Genomic DNA, 19705 nt, shown 5'->3' on the forward strand with positions numbered 1-19705 from the left:
TCTTGCAAGGTGCATGAAAATAACAATAGCTAGATAAAAACAGGAGGCTGCACAGCCGAAACGTTGTTTCCTTACTTCTCTTTTCAGCCTGGGATAAACCTTTTCCTGTTCCTTTGCAGCCTACGCGTGCTGACGCAGCTCCCTACCCGAATATAACTCCATGCTGAAGTAACCCCACACCGTTAGATATTTAAAAGAGCAAGTCCTTCACCACTACTATCCAACCTCTTTATTAAAACATGATAATGTTAAACTGTACATATAGGAAGGAGGGTCTTACAAAGTCCCGTGGTGGGTACATGAACAGTATTTAAGTCACACTTGGCAAGTCCTGCTGGGTGCAGTTGGCACACCACAGCCCTGAAATGCACCTCTGCCACTACACGAGCCACAGGGCCTGCTCCACGCTGAAGCCTTGATCTTCATCTCGCAGGATCCCAGGCCGGTCTCTCATTTCAGGTCCGCAGGGCAGCTGCTGGTGACCCGGAGTTGGACACCTGGCCGTTCCTCACGGAGAGCCGCCCCGCTGCCCGAGTCCTGAACATTCCCGTCGCCGAAAGTCAGATTTCGAAGTATCAGTTTGTCTGCGTTTTAAAAAAACCAAGCTGCTCTATATGAAGTGGCCAAGCGGTGGAACTGGCTTCCTGCCCCTGTTCTAACAGTGACCAGCTTGTCCAGGGCGCGACAGCACCGCCGGGCCTGCTGGACCACCTGGGATCCGGGATCCGCCCCAGCCCTGCAGGGCCAGCGGGTTCTGACCCGTTCGGGTTTCCTCGCCGGCAGGGGGTCAGAGGTCAGAGGTCAAGAGCGGGGAGGCCAGCGGCAGGGACAGGGACAAGCGGTGCGCGGGGGCGATGACCAGGCCTCTGGATGTCTGGCGCTGGTCACAGTGGGGGCCAGCTCTTGGCGACGTCCTGGTGCATGGCCTCAGGGAGCCACTGGCAGTAGGGCGACAGCAGATCTGGAAACCAGAGGTGAAGAGCGCTGTCTATGAGGACTAAACTATGAGCATCAACCCATCAGAAAGATATATTCTGTTTTAAAAAAGGCTTCTTGGGTGGACACGTTCATAACTTTAACAGCAAACGAAATGCAGACTTTATCAAACTAGATAATACAGCCCATTCAAAACATCTGCTGAAGCTGCACTCGTCGGAACATGGTACACAAATGGGACCATGTGCACACCGCCACTATCCACCAGGGGGCGCCGTGAGAGCACGTCCAGCGTTTTAAACACTGGGACGCAGCTCTCGTCTCGGAGGTCTGCAGTGCTTTGATCACTGAGCTGATCATTAGCTGATCTTTTAATTGAGCCACTATTACTCCTCACAGAGGTCTTCAGCTGTGGCTGTTATACTAAAGAGACAGAGAAGGCCTTGCTGTATTGGGGCCCTCAAGCCTGGCAGTGGGGCAGCCAGCGACTGGAACGCCCCGGGGTGTGTGCCGTGCGGTTCTACAGATCTTCACCCAGTTCGGCTCCCCCCCCCCCAGAGCAGTCTTCAGGGTCCTGGTGTCCGAGCGGGCTGACGGAGCTCATCCTAACCACCTGGCACCCCGCGGGCAGAAAGGGGACCGGCCCCGGGGGGCGGCTGGGCTGGAGCCGGACTCACATTTCTGGTTCCTCCTCCAGGCGGCGAGCAGGGTGTCACGGCAGTCCGCCTTCTCGGAGACCAGCGCCCCCAGCAGGGCCTCCGTCCTGGGCTGCAGCCTGCGGGGGGAAGGGAGGGCAGATCCTTTTTAGATTAGATAACGAGGCATGGACGGCCGACATATGCGAGTCCCCCCCCCCCCCCCCTTTTGACCAGGCTCTGCACCCTGTTCCCTTTAGAAACACCCCACGGGCCCGGGCCAAGACGAGACCAGCCTCTGGCACACGGGCTCCCAGCCCTGGTAGTGGACACCCACCTGTCGGGTCTCGTTCCAGCCACACCACTGAATCTATAATCGATTTAATCACAGGATTGATTTGAGCTGTGTGGCTGTTTTCAGATTTTAAACCTACTGGAGGCAGCCTTTGCAAATCCCAAGCTCTCAAGTGGAAAAACTGTACTTGCACAAAAGTTACAATCGAGCAGCGTATCGATTCAATCGAGGCAATGAAGCTCAGCTGGAATGAGGCCCAGCAGGTGTGGGGGCTCCCAGGACCAGGATGGGGAACCCCTGCTCTAGCAGGGCCCAGCGCTCACACTCCTGATCCCGGGACACCCAGCCGGACCGAGGAGCTCTGCAGCGGGTACCGAGGAGATTCCTTCTTTAAAAGGGGAGCTGAAGCGCTCTTTTTATATTTCGGGCTTAGAAAGAATCAGCACTGATGAGTGCATTTCAATCCACAGTAAAAGTAAAGTGCACCCAGTAACTTGCAAAACCTCCTATTTACATCACAAAGTAGATGACATTTCCAGGCACACACAGCGCCATGTTCTGTGATTCAGAACGAGGCAACAAAACTTCCAGTGATGTGTTGTGGCCCCGTTACACTGTAGGCTGGTGAACACGGCTCTTTTAATCCAGTAGAAATGTTGCTCTCAGCTTCCAGACGGTTTTACTGACAAATATTACTTACTCGTTAACTCTGCCTGCAGATTGCATTGAAAACTTTCTGCAGTGAAATATCCGCTGCACAACCTGTACATCTCATTACATCAGTCATTACAGTGACTAGCGAGCGGGAAGGGCCACATCACAACACAATTCGTGGGAACTCTCTCTCTATACTGTGGCGAGACCAGGGGTTTGCAACAACATGGCGACTCACAATACTTTCACAAAGCTCACAATTTTGTGCTTAATTCTAAATTTGTAAATTTGCTCTATACTGTGAATTCATTTATTTTGTTATCAAGATTTAATAACGGGTTTGACAAATTGGGACTGCAGCTCCCCTTTAAAACCCTCACGGGCTGGGGTGCAAGACACACCCCCCTCCTGCATGTTCCCACAGCAGCCTGGACCCCAGGGGCACCCAGAGAGAACGATCCCCTTCTCTTGCACTGGCACTGAAGGCCAGTGCTGGACAGCCAGAGGCCCCACACTCACTTCGCCCAGGTCTTCAGCATGGTGGACGGGCTGGACAGCAGGCACTTCGAGTAGGAGCGCAGCTTGGGACAGACCTGCAGGAAAACGAGAGGAACCGAGGAAGCACTCTTTTCACAGGACCCGGAATCCCTTCATCTCCGTGTTCTCCGTTACAGTTTCGCAAAGAGCAAACCGTGACCATGAGCAATGCAACACAACAGTCTCGACTGCAACTCTAATCAGCCTTTACAAAATACATCTATAAAAAAGCAGAAGCATTCAGACCAGCTCTTTGCCCACAGCCATAAGACCTGCTGACCAGGCACATCAACCTGCACGATTCTTACTGCACAGGGAACCCCAGAGCTCAGAACAGATGAATTTGATCCGGAGAATGAGGTTGGAAATTCTGGTCCCGTGGCTGTTACGTGTTAAACCCCTTTTAAAATCACGCAAAGAGCTCATCCAGCCATTTTTTAAAGGAACCGGCTGCCCTGCCAGCGCAGGTTGGTCCCATTTCGAAATCCCTCTGCTCTGCGCGTCGGTCTCTCTGGGTTGTAATGGAAAGTTACTGAGAAAAAGTGTTTTATCCTAAAAATGTTGTTTACGGACAGAGCTGTGCTGTAGAAGCAGCTGGATACTTAGAACAAAGTGTGATAGCACCCAGCTCGTCAAGGGCACGGGATGTTTTAATAACGTTTATCTCTGCTGCTTGAAGAAGGGAGTATGAGAAACTATTTGAATAACTGCTCATCTTTGCTTAAAGCAAAAACCTATAAGGAATGGAAAATTACTGCTTTGCCTGTCCTTGAAGTGTTGCATCAGCTTAAAAAAGATCTAAAACAAGGGCTCTCCCTGCTTGCTTTTGAATCAGCTTTCACTTCTCTGCACAGACGGGTGGTGGCTTTTTCCCATATTGCAATATGAATAAAGACCTTACTGAGGGAATGAGAACACCTCTCCTGGCTCTTCTTTGATAAAATTCCACGACAGGATCACGATCAGGGCAAACGCTGCAGAGCCGCCCCCGCGCGGAGGGAGGTGTGGGCGTGCTGCCTACCTGTCCTTCCAGCAGGAACCTGGCGAAGAGTTTGTAGCGCTCGAGGCCTTCTGGGTAATCCGCCTCGATGGCACTCAGCCGCCAGCCCACTCGGTCTGCGAGCAAAGACGGCGCGCGGTTAGCGACACGGGGCTGCGGGGCTGCGGGGCGAGCGCGCGGGGCGCGGACGAAGACAGGTCACTCACAGAAGGTGCTCTCGCGCCAACATCGGACCCGGCCGCTCTCGGGACAGAAGCGGGGGGGCGGCGTCTCCAGGGGCTTCTCAAAATGGCAGTACTGGGGCAGCAGCAGAGGAATCCACTCCGGATCCACAGCGGAGACGCCTGGAGAGGGATCGGGAGAGGGGCGGGGAGACAAGGAGAGCAGGAGGCAGTGAAATTGGAAGACGGTTAAATTGAGGACAAAGCTCCTTCTACCGGAGGTCACAAACCTACAAGTGTTCGCAAGGAAACACCCCCAATTCTTCTCACAAGGTACAAAAGAAAAGTAACAATTACTAGCTGTTCCTAAGCGCTAATCGTGCACTGTAAACCAAGAACGGTTTTAAAAGCAGCGCCGCTCAGCCGATCCAGCTCGTCCGATCCACCCGCTAAGCGATCCGAAGATCTCCTCCAGCTGTTTCTCCACAGTTGCCAAGCCTCAATATGTGGTGGCTGGTCAGCTTGTTCCAGACACCTACAACTCTTCACGCAGAAGAAGAGCAGCAGCCGAAGGTCTGGGCCTGACCTCCGCGGCCAAGGACGGACGGACGTACCTTTCATGTACATCTTGCTCGTCTCCATGATCTCCTGGTAGACCACGAACTCCGGCAGCGCCTTGAACAGGGCGGAGCTGGGGTGGATGAACACGGGATCGTCCAGGAGAGGAGTCTGGGGAGACGGGGAGGAGGGTGAGGCGGAGGAGGGGAGGAGGAGAGAGAGAACTGCGGCCGGCGGGTCGGTGTCGGACCTTGTATCCGTTCCTCCACTGGGGGTCCAGCAGCTCGTGCGGCTGGATGCGCCGGGCCAGGTGGTCCCCGAGACCCGACAGCACCACCTGCCGAAGGCACAGCACCTGGCTCTCCGTAGGGGGCGCCATCTTTGGGTCGAGGAACAGGCCGGCGTCGGGGCACACCGTGTTCACTGAGAGGGAGAGAGAGGAGGGGCAGCTCAGGTCTCAATCCAGCACCGATCGGCTCACCGAGAATCCCATTAGGAATCTCCCATGGCTTTAGGGATCACGTCGGATCGTGGGCTTCGCCGATTTCTCCCCACCACCACGAGGCGGGCGTGGAGTACCTGCGGTGGTGAGCTGCCCTCGCAGCCTCCGGATCTCCACCATGGCCTTGTACCGCAGCCCGTTGTCCTCGCAGAACTTGGGGGTGCAGCCGGCGTACTCACAGGCCCCCACGGCCCCTGCAGAAAGCAGTGCAAAGAAAAGAAAGAGCCAACGTTGAGGCAGGCGAGGCCTGTACACTAGAGAGCAGGCCGCTCGGTGGCCATTTCAGGATCACAGGGGGCCGAGCGCGTGAGCGACCGGGCCGGGTCGCTTGCTTCCAGAGAACCTTTGCTGTGAAAGGAGCCTCCTGCCTTGAACCCGAGCTATTGAAGCAGAGCCGTGCAACCCTGCTCCTCCCCCCTCCCCCCCCCAGCCATGTACACGCCCCCACCCCCGCCGCCAGCCTTACCCAGCATCACCATGATGTCCCCCAGCTGCAGCGACGCCCCCTGCCCTGCCCACAGCCTCCTCATCTGGGTGAGCCGCGCCCTCCGCTGGGTCAGCACGCCCTGCTCCTCCTCGCTGCCTGCTGGCCTGCAACACAGGAGAGACAGATGGGGGGGGGGATGACCAATCGGCAGTCCGAGGGTCATCAGATCCCGGCCTGGAGATCTGCTGCCCAGCAGGTCTCACAGGAACACAGTCCCGGTCCCAGAGAGGGTCATCAGATCCCAGCCTGGAGATCTGCTGCCCAGCAGGTCTCACAGGAACACAGTCCCGGTCCCAGAGAGGGTCATCAGATCCCAGCCTGGAGATCTGCTGCCCAGCAGGTCTCACAGGAACACAGTCCCGGTCCCAGAGAGGGTCATCAGATCCCAGCCTGGAGATCTGCTGCCCAGAGGTCTCACAGGAACACAGCCCCGGTCCCAGAGAGGGTCATCAGATCCCGGCCTGGAGATCTGCTGCCCAGCAGGTCTCACAGGAACACAGCCCCGGTCCCAGAGATCATCCCAAAGAAGGCCAGGCCTGGTTGCGGGATTGAAAACGTGCTTGGAAGGGAAACCTGGTGACCCACAGCTCAAAAGAACTGGAGCTACAGGTTCTTGAACACCAGGCCCGGTGCATGAGGTGTTTGCAGGAGAGAGCGAGGTGCAGAGAGAAAACAGAACCAGTACCACCTACCGGTCCAGCTCCTGGAAGATCTCGCGCACCGTCATGGCGGCGACCACGGCGATGACATAGGGGAGGCAGCCCTCCTGACGCCCCAGCGCCAGCATCTTGGCGTAGCGTGGCGCCACGGGGAAGGCCGCCATCACGCGGCCCAGGGGGGTGATGGGACAGCTCAGCCGGGCCCGCTCCAACACCTTCAGCCTGGGGAACAATGGAAGTGAAAACCCTGTCATAATGGGATTCCTGCCACACAACAGCCAGGGTCCGACCAGTGGCAGGATCCAGGAAGTAGGCCGGTGCCGGGCGCGGAGTATTTCAAGCTCAGCAGAGGAGCTCTGCATGGGCCGACACGTGGAGTCATCATTCACACCATTACAGCTTTGGTGCCCAAGCATATCGACCACATTCCGTCTGTAAAATACCCGTTTTAACCTTGGGGCACAAACTCACTGTGCCACACTCACTGGGCAAAACCCCCCTCTTTGACTCTCTCACACTCTCTGACCCGGGCACAGAACTCAGCAACATGAGGTGAGGGTGACTTCTTGCCCAAACCCATCACTCAGTTGGGGCTCCACCCCCCTCACCGGCCGGTCTTGGGGGGCTCCTCCAGGGCCCCCAGTGACACCAGCAGCTCCTCGGCGGCGATCAGGGCCTCGGTGGACGGCGGCGTGGGGAACGGGAAGTTTATCACCTGCGCAGGTAAGAGAACACATCCGTGAAGAAACTGGACCGGCTGAGAGAGAAGGAGATCAAGCACAGTGCTGGGTCTTTCGGGGCGCTAACTCAGGGGAGATGGCCACTGCCTGGGGCAGCCTTCCTAGCGCACGGACCGAAACTTCTGAGTGCAGAGAAAGGCAGAGCTCAAGAGCGGAGGAAATGTTTCGCAACCTCCGTGTTAAGGACCACACACGCTGGAACGCAGCTCTGCCGGTGAGACTCCTCAGCGTGGGAAGGGTGCAGAACCACACCTTCCAAAACTGACGGCGCCGTGTCTCTAGAGAGCAGTGCCAAGACAGCCCTGAATAAATCGTTCTCACGGTGGGATGCAAGGTGTCAACCTGCCCTGTTCCCATACCCACCATGCCCCACCCCATGCCCCGCCCCCATACCCACCGTGTCCCGCCCCTGCCCCGCCCCCCATACCCACAGTGTCCCGCCCCACCCTGCCCCCCATACCCACAGTGTCCCGCCCCACCCTGCCCCAATCACCTTCTCAATGTTGAGATCCTTCATCTGCAGGACCAGGTCCTCCACGGGCCGGCGCGTGATCTCCGCCTCCGAGAACTCTGCGAAATCGCTGAACACGGCCGAGGAGTACAGCCTGTCGCGGGACGCACAGAAAAAGTCAGTCCGACTGCGGACGGAGTGGCTGTCGGGTCTCCACTTTCGGCCCCGTTCTGAGTTACACTGACATCCACACTACAGCACGAGGGCTCGAGGTACATATAAGGGGACCGACTCGATCCACTCCACTCTCCCGGTGTTAAAAGCACAAACCGTTACCCCCGTGACTGTGCCTGTGCTGGTGCACTCTGAGACATGCGAGTGAATTTGGAAGAAGTGTATTCACAATAATTTTTTTTTAAATCAGGATTGTGCTGAAAGTTCTGAAAGGTAGCTAGGGTGGAAAGCTCGGCAGATATTTTCACACTTCGATTCCCCCTCCCACCCCTGCGGTGACCCCATGCCCTCTGCACTCTGACCTGTAGCAGTGGCCGGGCTCTGTGCGGCCTGCCCTTCCCGCCCGCTGGTTGGCGGAGGCCTGGGACGTCCACGTGACCTTGAAGGAGGAGACGCCGGTGACGCGGTCGTAGAAGCGCTTCTTCACCCGGCCGCAGTCCACCACGTACCTGACCCCCGGGATGGTCAGTGAGGTCTCGGCCACGTTCGTGGCCACCACGCACAGCCGCGTGCCCGGGGGAGGGGGCCTGAACACCTGAGGCAGACAGAGACAGTCACGCGCGGCGGTAAGACAGCATCCGATGCTCCTCGCAGACGAGGCTGGAGTCTCGCTAGTTTCGCATGGGTCAAAAATCTCCCCTGCATGTCAATTCAAAATACTTTATTTATCCCAGGAGGGCTCTGCATGCACCTGAGCAAAGTGCAAAGTTCACCAAAGACAAAACCCAAGAAGGACTAGATCCCAGCCCAATCACCTCCCAGGCACTCGTCACAGAGCTGCGCGCGTGAACCCAAGACCAGGGGACCCCAGAGAGGGGGCAGAAGAGCGCCCCCAAGCACTGACCTTAGCCTGCTGCTCCGGAGCCAGCAAGGAGTAGAGAGGGAGGACGTACAGGGGGAGACTAGGGTCTGACTTCTCATCTGTGAAAAGAGAAGAATCACAACAGGAAGATAGTTAGCTTACAGCACTGAACTTCCTGTAGACCAGACACAATCAACAGGCTCCCTGTGCAAAGCTGAGCTCCGCTGTCATGTGCCCATGTAGATACCCCTGCGTATGGGATGAACATCCTATCGGCTGTTGGCAGTAAGAAGCATTTAATGCGTTAAGGGCCAGTCAGGTTACAGAACACCATGTCTTCGGGCAACATTACTAGACAAACTCCAAGGGTTTCACGCTGGGTTATAATTCCGGTCTGAATTACTACGTTCATCCGTTTCATTAAAGCTGTCCCAGCACCCTGCTGTACCTCTGTCAGCCCCTTCCTCCTCCCCGAGATCCAGGTCAAGGTCAGACCCCTCCTCTTCGTCACCGATCCCTGCTCCGCGGTCCTCATCGCCCTCGTCCACCGGCAGGGCGGAGTAGTTATCCAGGTCTATTTTGGGCATGGACTGCAAGGCAGGCACAGGGGGAGTGCTGGGTTAGCGCAGGCAAGCGTGCAAGACTCCCACGGAACAGCCGTTCGATCCATTTCGGACTTTACCGGCCGCAGGCAGAACAAAGAGCTGGATATTGACAGAAAAACTCAGCAAACCACAGACCAGCAGCAGGGGTACAGTGACGGGGTACACAGACCCTGCAGTGGGGGTACACAGACCCTGCAGTGGGGGTAGAGTGGCAGGGTACACAGACTGGCAATAGGGGTACAGTGGGGGTACACAGACCGGCAGGGGGGGTAGAGTGGCAGGGTACACAGACTGGCAATAGGGGTACAGTGGGGGTACACAGACCGGCAGGGGGGGTACAGTAACAGGGAACACAGACCGGCAGGGGGGGTACAGTGACTGACAGGGTACACAGGCCAGCAGTAGGGGTACAGTGATGGGGAGCACATGGCATGGCATCCGCTCTGCTAACCCAACACCCAAACACCCACTGCACACAAAAGAGACAACCCAGAGCAGGGTGCTGCTCATCCACAACAGCTGTCCAAGCGACCGGGCCCCTCTCAGCCTCTACAAGCCACTCGCTACAGAAGCCCCTGCTCTGGGACGACATGCACCGATCAACTGCAGGTCCTGCAGGCAAGGGAGCTGCATGGTTTCGTACCACCGTCTTCTTCGGCTTGGCCTTCTTAAACTTCCTCATCTCCTCCGGCGAGTCCTCCTTCTCATCTGCCTCTGCAGACCAAAGACATCATCACAACATTTCAAATCACTTAACAAGACAAACAATTAAAAGGGAACTGCAGTTCCATTTTTCAAACCGGTTATTGAATCTCGATAACAAAATCAATTCATTGACAGTATAGAAAAAAGCTATCAATTTCAAATGAAGCACAAAATCGTGAACTTAATGAAAGTGCAAACTCGCATTTTAGTTCCTACAAATTATGACATGATGAGGCCCTTCCTGCTCACTAGTCACTGTCATGACTGATGTAACGTGATGCAGAGCGAATAAAAACGGGTTGTGCAGCAGACATTTCACTGCGGAAATGTTCTAAAGTGATCTGTGTGCAAAGTTAACATGTAACAAGTCAGTCTGCCTCATCTCGAATAATGATGAGACTTGTTACCTAAAGCAGATTCCCTTCTAAAACCAGGGAAATCATCATTGACTTCCGACGCATCCAGAACACATAACTTCCAATCTTCATTAATGATCTTCCCATAGAGACTACAAACTGTTTTAAATTTCTGGGTACAGACAAACACGGATCTTAAGTGGAGTACCAGCACTGACAACATAGTCAAGAAAACACAGCAGAGGATGTTTTTTTCTTAGGCAACTCAAAAAACACAGAGTGAACCGGCAACTTCTCCTTCAATTCCACACACCCATGATCCACAGTGTTCTGACCACCTCTGTTACAGTCTGGTGTGGGGGCTTGGTTAACTACTCCAAAGGCAGACTGGAAAGGATTGTGTCCAAAGCTGCAAAAACTGTTGGCTGTGAACTCCCTTCCATTTCATCTCTCTACTCAAGCCGCACCTCCGATCGTGCCAAGACAATCATCTCCGACCCCTCTCGCCCTGCTCATGATCTCTTTCAGCTTCTCCCTTCTGGAAAACGTTTCAAATCCTTCCTCTCAAGGCCTTCAACCTCAGCTTCTTTCCCACTGCCACACAAACTCTGAATTCCATGGTATGATAATGCAGCTACATGGAAAGTTGTTTACATATGTAACGATGTTTGTCTTCCGTCCTATTTAAATTTGTACTGTATACGTTGTATGTATGTCTCATCCGTGTTCTTTGCTGTACCGAAAGCAAAGTCCACCAACTATTGCTGTGTGGCAATAAAGAATAATCTAATCTAAGTAGCGAATGCCTCGACAAGATCCGGGAGACCCGCCGGCCCGGCCGACGGACAGCTCTCACCTGGCACGGCTCTGTTGGGCCGGAACGGGAAGGCTTTCCGCAGTCTCCTGCACAGGGAGTGGACCTCTGCCTGGCCCGTGAGGAACACCAGGATGCCCCCTGCGAGACAGACACACACACGGCCGTCAGGCAGGACAGACTCCGGCTGATTCCAGGGTCACTGCCCGCCACCAGGCTCGTCCGTTCCCAGCGCTGTGACCCTGGCGGGACTTTTCAATACGGGCACACAAGGATTCGGATCAGCTGGGGGAGGAGAAGTCGGACTCCCAGCGCTCGGCGGTCTCATCCTCTCCGGGCTCAAACCAGCGCCAGCGGGACGGATCACGAGCCACTCGCGGTTTTGCACAGGAGCGTGGGTAAAACCCGAACCGAACCGCGCGGCGCGGCCAGACTCTCACCCGGCGGCAGCAGGCGGTGGATTTTGGAGGTTTTCCGGAAGGCCTCTCCGCCGTAGTCGTCCAGCGGGGTGCGCTTGTTGAAGTGGACGGTAACCGGGAACTGCCTGGCGTCCACCTGCGGAGCAAACGCGCAGCCTGAGTCACACCGATTCGAACCCTGGGCCTGCTTCAAGGGCACCGGGGGTTCTCCCCCAGACTGGGGGGCACGTGGTCACTCAAGGCAAATCGAGCTGCTTTTTACAGTAGTGTCCCCGTCGCTATACTGGGGTATTAAAACCCACACAGACCACAGGGTGAGCGCCCCCTGCTGGCCCGAGCTGCAGGGTGATAGGGCTGCTGGCATGAAAATAATATTGTCTACGGTAGCGGCAGGACGCTCTGACCTTGACGACAGGCGGAGGGACGGGGAACAGCCTCCTGTTCTCGGTGAAGTCCTCGACCCGCAGCGTGGCTGACATCACGATCAGCTTCATAGGCAGGCCCCTCTGTGGAGAGGACACACACGCAGACACACGTAAACACGCAGGTCACACCAAACCGGAGCCCCTGCAGGTGATGGCTCATACTAAGGGGGGGGGGGGGGCAACACGTTTGTTCGACTGCACCAAGAGACACAGGAGATAAGCGCAAGAGCAACCTGAACGCCTGCGCTGCCTGGGCTCGGGTGCCAGTTTCAGCGCAAGTCCACTCACACGCCATCACGCACAGACACGCCAGGCACTGCTGTCGCACTGTCTCGACCACCCAGATCAGTGTCCTGTGATCGCAGGGCGGGACGACACCCTGGTGAGGATACACATCCATGCATGCATATGGTGACAATGCAGGGACTCCAATCAACCAGGACCCAGGGAGAACATGCAAACTCCACACAGAAGGTGCACCCGGGCCAGAATCCGGACTCCAAGACCCAAACTCTGCGAGGCAGCAGCTCCAACCGCCTCCCGATCACGTCTCTCTCCGAGCACCCAAGAGATGAGGGACCGATCCTCTCCCGCCCCACCCCAGCCCTTGAGGCAGCAGGGCGCCCCCTACCTTGTTGCGCAGAGGAACGATGCGGGAGAGCAGCCCTATCAGGATGTCGGTGTACACGCTGCGCTCGTGGGCTTCGTCGATGATGATCACCCGGTACTTCTGCAGCAGGAAATCCTGAAAAGGGAGCAGAAAGGAAGCTGGAACCTCCCGGGAAGACTTCCTCGGCGCTTCGGAAACAACATGAGCCAGGCGCACAGCTCTGCCTTACTGCTGGAGCTCCTGCTGACCAGGCTCTGAAGCGTGAGGACGCAGACATCAAACCAAGCTGTACACAACCGGCATGGACAAACACACACACGCCTGCAGATAAACGGGTCAGCACGCCAGAGACCGACAGGAAACAGACCTTGTTGCACCAGAATAAATGAACCGATTTATTGGGTAATTTGTACCATAAGTGACATACACATTATAGTTCAACTAGGGAGCTGCGACAGCATGCATAAGCTGCAAAGGAACAGGAAACGGGTTTATTCCGAGCTGAAAAGGAAAGACAGGAAACACAATGTTTTGGCCGTGGAGCCTTACACTAAAAATGGCAGCTTGGACCATGTGTTTGCCATTCTTGCAGACTGTATGGGATAAAAAGCTCTACATTAAGAATATACAGTATTTCTGCGACAGCTCCGCAATCTTCTGGATTCAGTACCTTTTGGATCTCTTTCAGCAAGACGCCGTCAGTCATGAACTTGATCTTGGTGTCGCTGGTCACGTTGCCCTCGTAGCGGATCTGATAGGACACGACCCTGTGGAGAGGGAGGACAGAGGACAGAGCGGCTCAGGACGCGCAGGCACAGAGGCATGGGGCCGGTGTCAGGAAGGCCGCCCCAGGAAGCGCCCGCCCGCCCGCCCGCCCACCCACTCACCGTGTGGACAGGTTCATCTCCTTGGCCACCCGCTGGGACATGCTAACCGCGGCCACTCGCCTGGGCTCCGTCACGCCAACGATGGCGTCCCCGCTGATGCACATGGGGGGGGAGAGAGAGAACCAGACTGGACACTTGTCTAGTGTAATGAGAATCGTGCAATGACACGGCAAGGTGAAAACGGCCGCTCACAAACAGGTGGAGAAACAGCGTCACAAAAGAACAAAAGAGGAGAGGAGCCAAAAAGACATGCAAACCCAGCACTGCAGTGGTGGTGGTGGTGGGGGGGGGGCGTACCTGGCATATCCGGCTTCGTACAGGAACTGCGGCACCTGGGTGGTCTTCCCACTGCCCGTCTCCCCACACAGGACGACGCAGTGGTTCTCCCGCACGGCCTCCATGATCGCCTGCTCCTCCGACAGCACCGGGAGCTTCAGCCGGGCGGCCTGGAGACACGTGGAGCAGGGTGACAGGGTCAGGGAAGCACAGGGCACTGGCGCGGCTGCCCCCGTTCCTACACTGCGCCGTCACCGGGACCCATGCTGCCTCGCTCCAGGCACCGGGACCCATGCTGCCTCGCTCCAGGCACCGGGACCCACGCGTCAGCGCTCCGGACACTGGGACCCACGCGTCAGCGCTCCGGACACTGGGACCCACGCGTCAGCGCTCCGGACACCGGGAGCCACACAACACCGGGATCCACACGACAGCGCTCCGGACACCGGGAGCCACGCGTCAGCGCTCCGGACACCGGGAGCCACGCGTCAGCGGGATCCACACGACAGCGCTTCGGACACAGGGATCCACGCAACAGCGGGATCAACACGACAGCGCTCCGGACACTACAGCACTCCGGACACCGGGATACTGTATGCAGGCAGGTGGCAGAGCGCTGCTGCAGGCAGAAAAATCACTAACTGTGTCAACATTAAGAACTGCAAGTAGGGAGCTACATCAGCATGCGTAGGCTGCGAAGGAACAGGTGAGGTTTATTCACACCTGAAGAAAGCTCCACAGCCAAAACGTTGTATCTCTTTTCAACATGGAACAAGCCTTCATCTGTTCCGCTGTGATCTAAGAATTGGTTGTTTCAACAAAGGCCTGTGCTGCTTCCTCCTGCCAGCTAGGGGGCAGTGTTCCTGGCTGTGACCGCCCACACACCGCTGCCACTGCCGAGGTCGGATAACTGCTTTCAGCACGGCCCAGCACCTGAACTCCTGGGCCTGGGAGCTGATACACGCCCCCCCCGTTCCGGCTCCTCTTGCCCACCTGGATCTCTGGACTCCTGTCCACCGGGATGAAGACCGCAGGCTCCGACGGCTGTCTGTTCTCCGCCTGCCGCGGGCCCGGCTGCTCCGGTACCGGTGCCGGCTTCTTCTCTGGAGGCGGGCCCACGGGTTCCTCTACCGGCTCGTCTCTGTTCTCAGCCTGCCCTTCGTCTCTCTCCCCCACGTCCTCTTCGTCTTCCTCGGAGGTGGTGCTGCTGCTGCTGCTGCTGCTGCTGTCCGATTCCTCCCCTCCCTCTTTCCCCTCCTCTTCCTCGTCTGCGTCCTTCCTCCTCCTCCTCTTGCGGTTGGCCCCTCTCACACTGCTGACCTGGCCGGCCAGCCCGTCCCCCATGTCCTCCATGACACTGGGAGAAGAGGAAGACAGACCAGGGGAATGAAGGGTGCGATTAAGCCATAAAAACAGAAACAACCTCAGCCAGAAAGCAGAATGATATTCAGGCCTCCAAAAAAAGACTCCCTCTGCTTAGAGGTCTGAGCCACTTCCAGGACTTAGCAGCAGCCGGCTCTTTGTATACATTGCTCAAAACAATATAGACCCAAGTATTGCCCAAAATAAGATTTAACAGGTACATTAAAGCCGACACTCGCCCATTATTGGTTGTATGTGCATATTTGCAAACAATAAAAGCACATGGTCTTCTGCAGAAACAACACAATGTTACCAGTAATAAACATCCAGCTACAACAGCCGACTCGCTGCATGTGGCAGACAAGGTTCTGGGAAGGTTGTGGGAGACCTAAAACCACTGCTGAGCTCTGAGCCGGTAGAGAAGGAGCCTTCATACTGTTTGCTCTGGTACAGCTTGTCCCCTGTGCCCAGCTTGGAGGTGGTGTACAGCAGCTTCATCTCGGCATCGCTGACCTGCACCTGCGCCAGCTTGCTCAGGATCTCCGCGCGCTGCAGAGCACAGAGAGAGGGCAGGAGGAGGAGAGGATCAGAAGAGAGAGGGCAGGAGAAGGAGAGGATCGGAGAGAGAGAGGGCAAGAGGAGGATAGAGTGAGAGAGAGAGAGAGGGCAGGAGGAGGAGAGGACGGGGAAGAGAGAGAGGGGGCAGGAGGAGGAGAGGACGGGGAAGAGAGAGAGAGAGGGCAGGAGGAGGAGAGGATCAGAAGAGAGAGGGCAGGAGAAGGAGAGAATCGGAGAGAGAGAGGGCAAGAGGAGGATAGAGAGAAAGAGAGAGGGGGCAGGAGGAGGAGAGGATGGGGAAGAGAGAGAGGAGGCAGGAGGAGGAGAAAGAAAAGGAAGGGAAGTCAAAGGGGAGACAAGGAAGGAAAGAAGCAGAGGTGTGGGTCAACAAACGGCATGGAAGCAACAGTTTAGTAAAATGAACAATAATCATTAATGCAATGTTAATTTTACAATTATTAAATTTGAAATTAAAAATGGAGGAAAGACTTAAAAAAGGTCTCAAACCACAGTGCCTCAGACCAGATCCGTGTGGCTAAACCGGCGCAGCGGCGATGTAATGATTTACAGCACGTCTGCACCCAAGCACCGCGGCTCCCGGCCCATCAGGCTCACCTGGGCTTTCTTCTCCTTCAGCTCCAGGACCTTCTGCAGCTGTTTCTTCTGCTTCCGGGTTAAAGGCTGTCTCCTGGGTGCGCTCGTCTCCAGCGCCCCCCCCGGCTTCCTCTTCTTCTTCGTGGCCGGGAGGACGAGGGCGTTGCTCTCATCCACACCCTTCAGCGCCTCTCCGTCTGAGAGGGGGCAAGAAACTGTTACTAACTGAACAAACAGGGACAGAATATTCTTTAAACACACGCCAGTCGAGTCCTTAGAGGCACCGATTCACAAACTTGTTCCCTGAACAAGCAACAGACACAAACAGGGGATGCGGAATGGTTTATTTAGATTTTCAGAGGGCTTAGTTCTCATCCCTTCATGAAAGATCGATCGTTTTAGGCAGTAGGCATTCAAGGTGAAGGTGTGAATGTGCATTGAGCACTCGTTAACGCACAACAGCACAGAGTACAGATAAGGGGAGGATGCTCAGTTTGGGGGGAAGTAATTAATGGGCTGCTCGTCAGATGCGGAAAACAAGGCCACCAGGAACTGCTTTAGGACTGCCGCAGAGAGAGGAGGAAAGACCCCACCATTCTGGAGGAAATTAGGTGTGCCTGGCATTATTCCAGAGCAGGAAATTCACATTCAGGTGTCTGTAACACACTGACCAACCAGCTTACAGACACAGTCTCCCAAGAATCCTACAGGAGACGCTGGATGTGACCCCTATAGCCATAAACATCGTGAACTACTGGCCAGTGAGCACGCTGAAGCACCTGAGCAGCCCCACTGATACGCTGTCTTTGCGCTGTTTGCAGCCTGGTTAACCCTCAGGGGCTCTGGCAGCCTCAGGGTCAAGTGTTGACCCTGTGGGTTGTGGCAACAGCACAGAGGGGATTATAGGATGTGATTGACCATCAATCGGTGAGATTCACACCTTCCGCTGCCTCAACAAAGCCCGATCCCTCATTCAGGATCCCAACCACAGACTGTTCTCCCCCCTGCGCTCTGGCCAGCAGGACGGCACTGTTGAGGCTCAGACCAGCAGGCTTGAGAGCTGCTTCTACCCACTGCTCTGCCTCAGACTCAATGCACCTCTGCACTTTCTCCGTGGGCTACCAGGTTTTTTTCCCCACATATTTATTGTTCTGGGTATTATTAATTATGTTAGTAATGTACTGTCTACATCGTGGGGTGCTGTCTGCTGTACATCCTGAGAGATCCGCGGGAATAAGAGTTTCAATACACGTGTACACCTGGCAGTCAGCTCCTCTCCTCTCAGCGGGGAGGACTGGTCGATGACACGCGGCGCCAGGCGGAAACCTCACCCTCCACTTCAACCACCACGTCGCTCTGTGGCCCCTGCGGCCTGGCGCCGGCGTCCTTCTGCTGGCGGCTCTTCCAGTTGTGCCTCTTCCTCAGTCTCCCCATGGCGGCGCCGCGGGGCGGGTTTCGGCCTCGAGGTGACGGCGGCGGTGGCGGCTACAGCCCCCCCCCCCCGCACTCCTGGGGTCACGGACAGAAGTTAAGCAGCCACGAAGGGAGGCTCCACCTGGGAAACGAACCAAATAATTATAATAATGATTTGTTCTATAATATTCTAACACTTCTATAGTGCTTTTCTGGACACTCCACTCAAAGCTCTTTACAGGTATTGAGAAATCCCACTACCGCCACCAGTGTGCAGCCCCACCTGGATGATGCGCCAGTCCGCTCCCCACACACCAGCTCTCAGTGGGGAGGAGAGCAGAGTGATGGAGCCAGTTCAGAGAGGGAGATTATTAGGAGGCCATGATTGGTAAGGGCCAATGGGAAATTTGGCCAGGACACTGGGGTAACACCCCTACTCTTTTCAAGAAACACCCTGGGATTTTTAATGACCACAGAGAGTCAGGACCTCGGTTTTACATCTCATCCGAAGGACGGCGCCTGTTTACAGTACAGTGTCCTCGTCGCTATACTGGGGACATTAGGACCCACACAGAACGCAGGGTGAGCGCCCCCTGCTGGCCCCACTAACACCTCTTCCAGCAGCAGCCTTAGTTTTACCCAGGAGGTCTCTCATCCAGGTACTGACCAGGTTCACACCTGCTGAGCTCCTGTGGGTTGCCAGCTGTGAGATGCAGAGTGATATGGCTGCTGGCTAAATGACTTGTCCTGACAGAAACATGTCACAGATGCACACAAAGGGCACGATCTCAGACCCCGGAAACACCAGCAACACACCTGTAGAATAACTGCAGGGATCACAGACCAGTAGGTCTCGTGAAAGGATCATCAGAACCAGTCACCTGTATGTCAACAGGATTCCATGAGACAGTCGACATGGATTTAGAAAAGATGGGTTTTGATTAACGAACTTGGGACACAAACAGGGGATGCGGTATGGTTTATTTAGATTTTCAGACAGCTTAGTTCTCGTACCTTCATGAAAGATCGATACTTCAGTTTTAGGCAGTAGGCATTCAAGGTGAAGGTGTGAATCTGCATTGAGCACTCGTTAACGCACAACAGCACAGAGTCCAGATAAGGGGAGAATGCTCAGTTTGGGGCGATGTAATTAATGGGCTGCTCATCAGACGTGGATAAAGTGGGTCCCCTTCTGTATGCGAATATTTTAAATCCTTCAGGACGAAAAGGACAAACCAAATTGTCAACCGAGTCCGATATAATTTAGGAAACCCCGTCACGTCTCAACTCGTTTATTGTCGTGAACTGACACGAAGATGATGGTTCTTACCATCTTCAATCTTATGTGCTGCCTTTCACTACCAGATCTCGCTAAACGTTGCATCTTTCTTTACAATAAACTGCCGTGCAGCCTGGCTGAACTCTCATTAAGAGTTCTGGATGTGTTTTCGAATACTTCTGAATTATTTTCCAACGAACAAGCCTCCACAATCGGCAAGCGTCTCGGAACACGTCGCCTCAAGGAATGCTCCCCTCGCTAAGTGTTTGATAGCGCTGCGAGGAGCTACGACAAGCAGATTTCGTCTACACAAAATTCTCACCAGGAAACCAAAGCACATTTTATCACGAGTATGCATTCGGGACCCACAAACACAGCTATAGCAAAGATCTCGCTAACTCTTCATGGTTTAACTTCAAAAGTTTCAATACCGTTTTGGCACCAAAACCGGCATTGCAATTTCTTTGTCGTCTACGCTTATTTTAGATCTGTACCCTGTATGTGCGAGAGTTTTTACTATGTGGTTTGTCAACTGCTGCTTGTAAAAGACGAGCAAAGAAAACACCACATACCTCAGTCTTCTAACGTGAGACTCACATGTACCAACAGGAAGTGATGGGTGTAACCCCAAATTAGTTCCGCCATCGCATCGGACGGTGCGCTCCTGAGTCTCGAAATATAAAGGTTCCGATGTCATCACTCCAAATAAAAAACAAGACAAAAATTCCGGAGCGGAAATTATCTTCGACTC

General features: G+C 55.2%; 1 protein-coding gene across 1 annotated transcript; it reads right to left on the reverse strand.

Moving 5' to 3' along the window:
- Window positions 1–211: 211 nt before the first annotated feature.
- On the reverse strand, window positions 212–19594 carry dhx37 (DEAH-box helicase 37). Its single transcript, XM_088935633.1, has 28 exons — window positions 19527–19594; window positions 17594–17817; window positions 16284–16459; window positions 15547–15659; window positions 14742–15105; window positions 13770–13918; window positions 13473–13565; window positions 13256–13352; window positions 12607–12720; window positions 11955–12056; window positions 11572–11686; window positions 11174–11272; window positions 9900–9970; window positions 9100–9241; window positions 8694–8770; window positions 8152–8384; window positions 7658–7769; window positions 7033–7139; window positions 6458–6646; window positions 5745–5869; window positions 5356–5472; window positions 5027–5199; window positions 4833–4947; window positions 4264–4401; window positions 4079–4173; window positions 3040–3113; window positions 1614–1711; window positions 212–961 (listed from the first exon to the last, which is right to left on the reverse strand). The coding sequence occupies exons 2-28, from the start codon at window positions 17694–17696 to the stop codon at window positions 885–887; spliced, it is 3468 nt and encodes a 1155-aa protein (XP_088791759.1). The 5' UTR covers window positions 17697–17817; window positions 19527–19594; the 3' UTR covers window positions 212–884.
- Between the last annotated feature and the right edge of the window lie 111 nt (window positions 19595–19705).

This window comes from Atractosteus spatula, chromosome 17 (genome assembly GCF_055471065.1).
Source record: "Atractosteus spatula isolate fAtrSpa1 chromosome 17, fAtrSpa1.hap1, whole genome shotgun sequence".
In the NCBI taxonomy this organism is placed as follows: domain Eukaryota; kingdom Metazoa; phylum Chordata; class Actinopteri; order Semionotiformes; family Lepisosteidae; genus Atractosteus; species Atractosteus spatula.

What these genes read in the sequence shown, in the direction of transcription:
- dhx37 (XM_088935633.1), bottom strand. Translation starts at nt 17,696, where the DNA reads ATGGGGAGACTGAGGAAGAGGCACAACTGGAAGAGCCGCCAGCAGAAG. An exon ending in CGTGGTGGTTGAAGTGGAGG is followed by an intron (nt 16,460 to 17,593) that starts GTGAGGTTTCCG and finishes GCCCCCTCTCAG; the next exon opens with ACGGAGAGGCGCTGAAGGGT. An exon ending in GGTTCCTGCTGGAAGGACAG is followed by an intron (nt 3,114 to 4,078) that starts GTAGGCAGCACG and finishes GTTTTCCTGCAG; the next exon opens with GTCTGTCCCAAGCTGCGCTC.